We start from the raw sequence: 9,339 nt of genomic DNA, 5'->3' as shown, positions 1-9,339 counted from the left end.
GTTTTCCCCTTCCTCAGTATATTTCTTTTCAGTGAACCGTAAAATGAGTACTCCTTTGCCCCCTGGATGGAATTCATACGTGAGTAAATATAATTATGTTCGTTTGTTTGATCAATAAAGTTTAAATTTCACTATCATTCCGCTCTAGGTTGACTACTATGGCCGAGTTTATTGTATGTATTTACTATGATTTTAGCTAAACTTATTACAAGATTAACAATATTTTTTTATAGATCATGATACAAAAACCGGAATATACCAATGGGTAATTGTAAAAACCTCACTTTTCGCGTTAAGTATTTAAGTTAATTTAATTATTGATTTTTATATTAGGAACATCCTCAACCTAAACCAGCTGTAATATTTATGCCTCAGCCAACAGTGCAACAGCCAGCAGTTCAACAGCAACAGTATCATATGGAGCAATTGAGACAGTTGCAAGAACAACAGAAACAGAATCAAATGGAGCAATTGAAACAGTTGCAAGAACAACAGAAACAGAATCAAATGGAGCAATTGAAACAGTTGCAAGAACAACAGCAACATTATCAAATGGAGCAATTGAGACAGTTGCAAGCACAGCAGCAACAGAGTCGGAATCAAGTGGAGCAATCATCGAGACAGCTGCAAGAACAACAGCAGCTACTTGTGCGAAAACAGCAACATGATATGATAATGCAATGTTTGAAATTTCAACAAGAAATGATTAGGGATTTTAATCCTGCTCAATTCTTTTAAATTACATAATATTATGCCTATGCCATAGTAACTATGTCTTATCATATTTATCTATTATATTATATTTATTTTCTTATATCATACAGTAGTTTATATTTATTCATCTTATACATGGGTGTCAATTTCAACCTTGTAAATTGTGATTTAACTTTTATTCTAAAAACATGTTCTCTATTTTATAATGTTTTGCTAATTGGATTTGTATCTTCCTGATTGTTAAATTTGTTCTTAAAGATATTATTAAACAAATGATGTTTATAATAATAATAAAAATTATACAGAGTAAAAGAGATATAATGCATGATAAAAACAAATAAAGGATATAGCTTATAAAATTGTATGTTGCTATTATTGCATATTCATAAAAAATATGTAACCTTGTTAAGCTTTGCTACTGAGTCATTGCCCTACTCTAACAACTCTAGTCAAACTTCTGTATATCAGATTAATTGACTTGTACAATTTGCACTATACTATATATGCTATTATATTTAATATATTGAATGATTACATGCATGCATCCCAAACTCGTTACTTCGGGGAGTGATCGCAGATTGATAGTTGATGCATAAATTCACTATCCGCTATTGGACTTTTAAAATAAACTATTTTCGGAGAGCTGAGTCTAAACGAAATAGTTAAATAGTATGAAATGTTGACGTGAAAAAAAAATTAATTAAGATTCCTAATATCCTTCTACTCACTTCTTTTTTTCTTATTACTTTATGTTTAATATGTTGCCAGAAATCGTTAAACGTGATACTCGTTATTCCAGTTATTGGGAGAGGCCATACACACAATGGAAAGTAAGTTCGTGGGATAGTTTTTATCGTGAAAAGTATCCAACCGCGTCAAATTTAATCAAAATTTTAACAATTATTAGTTATTTCTTTTTTAAAGTAATAATTGCGCAAGTTCCTATTCATACATTTCCAATAGAAACTGTTAATTATTATGTTAGTGGTGGAAATGGAATTCAAATTTATGTAGAAGAAAAAGGAAATCCAGAAAAGACCACAATTTTATTTACCAGCAGTGGTTATATGTCATCACGACAATCTTGGCATCCATTATGGTATGATACAGAACTTGGAGAAAAATTTCATCTTGTTAGATGGGATTATCGAGGAACTTGAAGAAGTGATAAACCTAGAGATGTTAAATCGTACTCACTTGAATTAAGTGGACAAGATCTTCAGGCCGTAATAACAAAAATTAAAATAGATAAACCAAATAATTACAGTTGGATGGTCAATGGGAACTCCAACTACTATGACATTTATGAAAATTAATCCTGATATCAAAATTGATGGATTTATTTCGGTTGGAGGAATGATATATTTAAACTTTACAGAAGCAAGTTTAAATACTAGTGAAGAATTTGTAAAATATTCCATTGCAGCAATTGATCCAGATTATAAATTTTCAACAATTGCTTATGGATTAAACGGAATTTCGAATTTTAGAACTTTTAAACCAGCATCTGATCAATTTCGTGCTTTTAAGCTTGGTGAATCTATTATTGTACCACCTGAATATCGAAAATTTGAAGCTAAACGTGAGTATTAATTAAAAATTTATTTTTTTTTTTTAAAAAAAATCATTATTATATATAACTAATTAAGAAAATTTATTTAATTATAGAATTTGATTTTAGGGATTTCTGGGATTTCTTTAGTTCTTTAGATACATTAAATCTTATCGGGGAGAAAGATAAATTAATTACGCTTTACAATTTGCAAATCTTGCTAAGAATGGGAAAAAAATCGTTTATAAGGATATTGGACACTCACCACCATGGGAAGTCACTAAATCAGTTGTTAGAGATATCACAGAATTTGTGTCCAATATTTAATTTTTTTTTTTTAGGTTGATTTTATAAGAATTGTTTATTTGTGAAATTGGGCTTAGTAGTTATAAACGACATATCGACTAATTTATATTTATTATGTTCAACATGCAAATATATTTCCAAATTATTTAGTATATTTTTTATTTTTATTTTTATTTAACAGTAATAGTTAGCGAATACAACAAATTATTTAGTATATTTATAATATTTAAATTAAAAAAAAATGCAAATGTGTCCTTTTTCTTGATTATATTATTTGAGATTGATAGGTAGCGTACTATTTTGCTTGATCGCCATGTATTGTTATGCAAAATTCATACATGTATGATTTCTTACAAAGTCCATATGGATTTGCATACTTTAGCATACAGTGCATACATAAAAACCATACCATACGGGTTTAAGTAACGTGTCGGCAACTCCAAAGATCGGCTAGATTTGGGACATAATTCAGCCGAAATTAGCCATTCTAAATTTTGATCGAGCTTGCATATTCAAATATGATAGTCGCGTAACGTGATTCAATATCGTGCATCACGTTTATTATTATTATTACCAGAATTCAGAAACGTAACGATAACTTTGAGAATTTCATAGAGTAATCTTTTAAATAACTTTCGCACATATTAATTTTACATATTTATTACGTCGGCTTGTATTATTTACATAAAACGATCAATAAAAAGGTAGATGCTAATTTAAAATATTTATTTCATTCCGGTTTTCATCATTTTGAAATATGTCGTAATGGATAAACTTTGGAAGTGATAGAACTATGGAAAAATCCTTATGAAATGTTTAATTATCAAAAATTATGAAATTTATAATGTAATAAAAATTCTTCACTTTCAATATAAAACCATTAACCAATTATATTCCCAAATTTCATAATTTCTTGTCCAAGATTGATATAATAGGCTTTGTATTAACCAAAGAGGAAACTGATTCTAATAAGTATCAGGAAATAAAAATTTTGATTAGTTCGTCATGTTATCATGGATAGTGGCCTCGCATATATATCAATACTTGGAGCATCAACTTTTTCTCAGCTCCTCACCGATTCACCCTAAGTAACAATTATAGAGCCATTTCAGGATTAATTAGATTGAATCAAAAAATTTAAATATCATGAAAAAAAGTATAATTATTGTAAAGTTGTTACATTAAAGTAAATTGTCACGAAAATTATTTTTATTATTAATATATTTAGGGTTAATATTGTTGATATTGAATATAATTTCATAACCAAGTAAGACGTACAAACATATATCAGATATTACCATCTCGTGGAGTTTGTACGACAGCATCGACCTTGAAATGCTTCTTGATAGAAAACCTAAATATGCAACTATTTTATTTGTCCTATTTAATAATATTAAAATACAGTATTAAAAAATATAAATACTTTTTATAAATTATAAGAGAAAAATGGAACGCGAATTTTTCAAAGATATTACGAAATAAACTAATGATGTTATCACATACTTAAATACTTTTACGTCATTGCGATTCAGTAATTAAAAATGATGATCTCCGTCGTAATAATAAACTTGTTTAGTTTGGAATAAAAAAAATTGAAAAGTGCTTGACAACCAAGTTGTTTCACTTAATGGCGGTTAAATTAGCAGCCGAAATGTGTTACATGAAATTAGGTGTAGTGCTTCAAGACAAGACCGGTTTTCGGTCTCCGGTTTCAGACCGGTTTAACCAGAGACCGGTGCAAAAATATCATTCTTGATAGATATGCAGGAGAATCTTGATATGCATAATATATCATAATATATTTTACAGTAAAGTCTATCAAGAATAATACCTCATGTCTATCAAGAATGATACTTTTGCGAGACCGGTTTGAAAAAATTCTCTGTAATAAGATTTTAAACCGGTTTCCGGTTTCAATCTACCTAAAAAGGAAAAATTAGTTAAACCGGTCTTGGTTTCTTTAGGCCAAACCGGTTTAAACCGGTTTGTAGACCGGTCTTGAAGCACTATTTAGGGTAATTGTTATTACGCCACTTTTTTTAAAGTTCGTCCTAAAATGATATGCAATATTAAAATAATAATTACTAAATTAGGACAATTCAATAAAAACAAAAGATATAATAATATGTTTGCTTTTTTTAAAGAAAAATTTACGTTTAACCTTTTTGATAAAAAAAATTTGAGGTTATAATAATTACTAAATTATGACAATATTAAAAGATATAATTGTTAGTATTTGGCACCGAGACGTTTTTTATTAATTATTTTTAATTTTTACATGAGAAGCAATTTCGTATTTTTTGAGTTATCACTAAATATTAAAATCTTTGAACTCTGCCTTTGAACGTATTTGGATCTTATTGATTCCTACAAACAACTTCGCGTAAACAAGTCCGTCGACATTATATCTCGGAAAAACATGACTGAGAAATCTTTGGGGCCTTTCCCTAGTCAGACTCCTGATGCCTATCAACCTATTGTTAAAAGTCTGAAGGACTTAATTGATGGCAATAACTGGAAGGATAAATTTGAGGAGGCGGTCTATAACGCTCAAAAGACAGGCGTCGAAAATATGCGTAATATTGGCAGTTTGATCGATTACTACAATTTTCTTAATTACTTGGTATTGTGGGTGCCCAAAGAGAATGAAACAGGAACTTTCGTTTACAATATGCTTTGCACGATGTACTTTGTCCTCGATCAGAAATCGGTTATAAATTTTCAGTCACCCATTAAGCCTTCATCGTACCCACCACCGCCGTTGACGGCGCTATCCGAATGGATAATCGATTTTGCCAAAGCCATGGGACAATTTCTCGATACACCTCAATCACTTACCGAAGAATCTCTAGAGACTTTTCGTACTGCAGAAAACTACAACTTTGATGACTACCCGCCTCCTCCAGGAGGCTGGTTAGGGCACTCTTTCAACGAATTTTTCGCGCGAAAATTCTTGCCAGGAACCCGGCCCATTGACGGTCCCTCCAACCCAGCGATTATCGTGAGTGCCGCAGACTCAACCTTCGATGGCTCTTGGAATATCAATGCTGATTCAATTGTACATTTGAAAGGCCTACCTTGGACCATTGGCGAGTTACTTGCAAACAGTAAGTACGCAAATGACTTTGGCGGAGGGAAATTTATGCACGCATTTCTCGCACCATACGACTATCATCGTCTGCATGCTCCTGTCGATGGCAAAGTGCTAGAAGCCAAAGTCATTCCAGGTCAGACCTATCTTGAAGTTAATGTTAAAAAACATTCTAACGACAAATATAGACTCATTCCTACTCGAGCACTCTATGCTCCGAACTCTCCAGGGTATCAATTCTGCCAGGCTCGCGGTCTAATTGTGATTGATTCACCAAAAGTTGGGAAAGTGGCTGTTTTACCAATCGGTATGTGTCAGGTGTCTTCTGTGGTCCTCTCCGTTAAGGAAGAGGAAGAAGTGAAGAAAGGGGATGAGATATCTTATTTCCAGTTTGGTGGGTCTGACATTGTTCTCTTGTTCCAAGCGCAGAGCAAAGTTAAAATACTTGCTGGCAAACACAAGCATTATCGCGTGGGCGAACAGATTGCAATTGCTCATATTGCTAAATAATCACGAAATATTTAATACTTAAGAATATGTCACATTATTTTTGCAACCTTGGGCTATTCTACACTTGTAAATTACGACTTATTTAATCTGTAAAATAGTGATTTTATAAATCTATAAAAAATCCACATATTTAAAATTGTATAACGTGTAGCATGCTTTCCGCCAAATTACTATTCATAGAATTAATTTGTTCCGATCAATTTCGTTGGATATACACAGTGAAATTCGATATAACGGAACCATCCGTTCCAGTAAAAATATCCGGTATATCGAGACTTCCGATATATCAAAAAATTCAGATATACCGGATTTTATATATAAATCACATGAAATTCCGTTATATCAAGTTTTTATTTGTGCGACATGTTGCGACGAACATTGAAAATTTAGATTATTTTTATTTAAAACATTATTTGAGAAATTTTATACACTGAAATTTACCAAAACTTAAAAAAATTTTGCTTTTTCTTACTATCTGAAATAATTTTTTTATAAAAAAAAAATTATCATGTTGCTCAAAAAAATGAGATTATCTGTATCACGTGAAAATACTGTAATTTTATTGGTTTAAAATTGTGAATCGTCACGTGTTCCGGTATATCGAACCATTTTTATTATGGTAACACTTGCCAATGGGGTAATCAGAAATTTTAATTCAATTCTTGGTAATATTATAATCTTAGTAGGCCATAGGGCTATTATTTGTTGGTTCTATATTTGGATGATTTTAATTTTAAAAACTTTAAAAAAAAATTTTCAACAAAGTCCGAGTTCCTACATATACAAGAACATGTGCATTTTTCTTAAAAAGACCTTTTTACTAAAAGAGATTTCTTTTAAATAATTATAATTATAAAAATTATAATGTAAGAACATTGTGAAAAATATGTAATATGCGAAAATATTTTTAAGTTAACTAATCAGAAAAGAGTTATAAAAAAGAATATTTGTTGCATTATTTAATTTTATTAAAAGTGAATAAAGTTTCAATGAAGACTTTATGGATATCATGGAAATATGGAATATGGATGTCATATGGATGTTATCAATTTCGATTATTGTATTATTATAATGATATAATATGACTTTTTTTTTTCATAATAAAATTTCTTTAATCTTGTTAATAAAATTATTAGTTAATATTATTAATACTGTATATTTTGTCATTAGCGTGTACAAGTTACGTGTACGCCAGTTTAATTTTTCAAGTTTAACAACATAAACAATTCCATGGTTGATTCTAAGAATTTTTAAGAATTTCTTGTTTTTCTCGGCTAATTGTTTTCTGACTTTTCTCGGTTAATTTTTTTTTTTAAAAAAAAATTTTTTTTTCTTTTTTTTCTTAAGATTATCATTTATTATCGTTGTTATCATATCATTAATTATCAAGTTAAATATTTATTGTTCAGAGTTCAAACATTTATCCTAATTAAGGTTTTCCATTACTCTAATTTGGAAAATTTGGAAAGTGTTTTATAGCAAAACTGCAAAAATCCCAAAAACTGCAAAATTACAAAAACTTTTCTTTTAAATCGTAAAACCGTAAAGTGTAAATAAACGTAAAAAAGTAAATAAATTAATAAATTACAAATTTCTTTTTGATTTTCTAAATGTTTATTTATATATTTATTTATTTATTTACAAAGCATTTTTATTTGTGTAAACATTTTTTTTTCTTTATTCAAACTATCATTGATTTTTAATTATGTTATTGATCAAAATATGATCAAATATGATAATATGATTCATTCTTTTGATCAAATGTTATGTATGTATTATAATAACGAATAAACAAACTGAAAAAAATGTATTATAATATTTATAATATTTTTCCCCATTATTGGGGTTTGTATTTACAAGTATTTACATATTTGTTTACCATTTTATTCAAAAATAACAATAGTCCCTGATGTTGATTATTAATAAAATGACATCACTTTGTTAAATAATAAACCATGAACCATGCTACGACATTGTTATGTCAAATTTAAAAAACAATGGGATTTTTTTTTAAAATGAATATGTTTTTAGTATGCTTTAGTATTGAAAAAATAAGTAAATATACCAAAAGAGGTAAATATATACTGAAAATAATAATAATAATAATAATATAATACATTGTTATATATTTTTCGTAAATCACCTTATCATCCAATAAACATCCATTCAAACCACGTTAAACCACATTGTTCTTTAAACGGAAAATCTTTAAAGTGTTAAATGATTAATTAATTTTAATTTTAATTTTTAAAATTTTTAAACCTAAAAAGTTTTTTTTAAAAAAAAAGCATGACATCGTGACATCATCGCATCACCGCAGTAAAAAAAAATTGCATTTTGCATACATACGAGTGTATGGCAAGCGGTAGTGGTCAAAAGTGCGTAGCAAAATATAGCGTGTACACGCTACAAAACGTAGCGTATACACGTTATATTTCACGGCGGGTTACCCCTGTTCTGTTGGGTTAACCTGTCAATTTCAGGGGTAACCCGCCATAAAAAGCAACGCGTATACGCTACATAATTTAACGCGTATGCGCTTTATATTATAACGGTTTATTAATTTATTTTGGACCAAATTTTAAATTATTAAGGGATCGAATACCCGCCGTTTCAAATATCAGGTACCCGCCGTTCTACATATCAGGTACCCGCCGCTTCGCATATCGGGTACCTGCCGCTTCACATATCGGGTACCCGCCGTTTCACATATCGGGTACCCGCCATTTAATTTTTTTTTAAAAAAATTTTTTTTTTATTGGCTTTTTTTTATAAACAAATTTTGTAGAGAATTTTTATTTTTAATATAGGCAAAGGCTTTGTTTGATAGAATTTCATTGGGAATTTTTTTAATAAGAAGATTTTTTTTGATAAAAAATTTTGTTAGAAAATTTCTTTCATTGATAGGGACATTTCTGAGTTTTTTTTTTGATGGATAATTTCGTTAAAAACTTTTATTTGATAGAAATTTCATTGGAGAATTTTTTTTAATAAGATTTTTTTTTTTTTGACGTATATTTAATTTGTTGGAGCAATTTTTTTTTAACAGGAGTGATTTTTTTGATAGAGAATTATTTGAGATTTTTTTTTTTTGTAGAAAATTATTTGAAGAATTTTTTTTAATAGAGAAGATTTTTTTTTTGATAGATAATTTCGTTAGAAAATT

General features: G+C 29.1%; 4 protein-coding genes across 4 annotated transcripts; all 4 read left to right on the top strand.

Annotated features, from left to right (window-relative positions):
* Positions 1-1,081, top strand: OCT59_014474 (uncharacterized protein). The gene is made up of 4 exons (XM_066150043.1): positions 1-79; positions 149-173; positions 234-265; positions 334-1,081. Exons 1-4 carry the CDS (start codon positions 44-46, stop codon positions 736-738), a joined length of 498 nt encoding a protein of 165 aa, XP_066002255.1. The 5' UTR covers positions 1-43; the 3' UTR covers positions 739-1,081.
* A 391-nt stretch (positions 1,082-1,472) lies between these two features.
* OCT59_014473 (uncharacterized protein) lies at positions 1,473-1,874 on the top strand (the record flags this gene model as incomplete). The annotated part of the gene is made up of 1 exon (XM_066150042.1): positions 1,473-1,874. The coding sequence occupies one exon, from the start codon at positions 1,473-1,475 to the stop codon at positions 1,872-1,874; it is 402 nt and encodes a 133-aa protein (XP_066002254.1).
* Positions 1,875-2,010: 136 nt separating this feature from the next.
* OCT59_014472 (uncharacterized protein) lies at positions 2,011-2,307 on the top strand (the record flags this gene model as incomplete). The annotated part of the gene is made up of 1 exon (XM_025330688.2): positions 2,011-2,307. The coding sequence occupies one exon, from the start codon at positions 2,011-2,013 to the stop codon at positions 2,305-2,307; it is 297 nt and encodes a 98-aa protein (XP_025170645.2).
* Positions 2,308-4,991: 2,684 nt separating this feature from the next.
* On the top strand, positions 4,992-6,173 carry OCT59_014471 (uncharacterized protein; the record flags this gene model as incomplete). The annotated part of the gene is made up of 1 exon (XM_025309516.1): positions 4,992-6,173. The coding sequence occupies one exon, from the start codon at positions 4,992-4,994 to the stop codon at positions 6,171-6,173; it is 1,182 nt and encodes a 393-aa protein (XP_025170646.1).
* Between the last annotated feature and the right edge of the window lie 3,166 nt (positions 6,174-9,339).

Source organism: Rhizophagus irregularis, chromosome 22 (genome assembly GCF_026210795.1).
Source record: "Rhizophagus irregularis chromosome 22, complete sequence".
Lineage (NCBI taxonomy): Eukaryota > Fungi > Glomeromycota > Glomeromycetes > Glomerales > Glomeraceae > Rhizophagus > Rhizophagus irregularis.
Note: the sequence above shows the minus strand (reverse complement) of the source record. Positions and strands in the feature narration are given on the sequence as shown.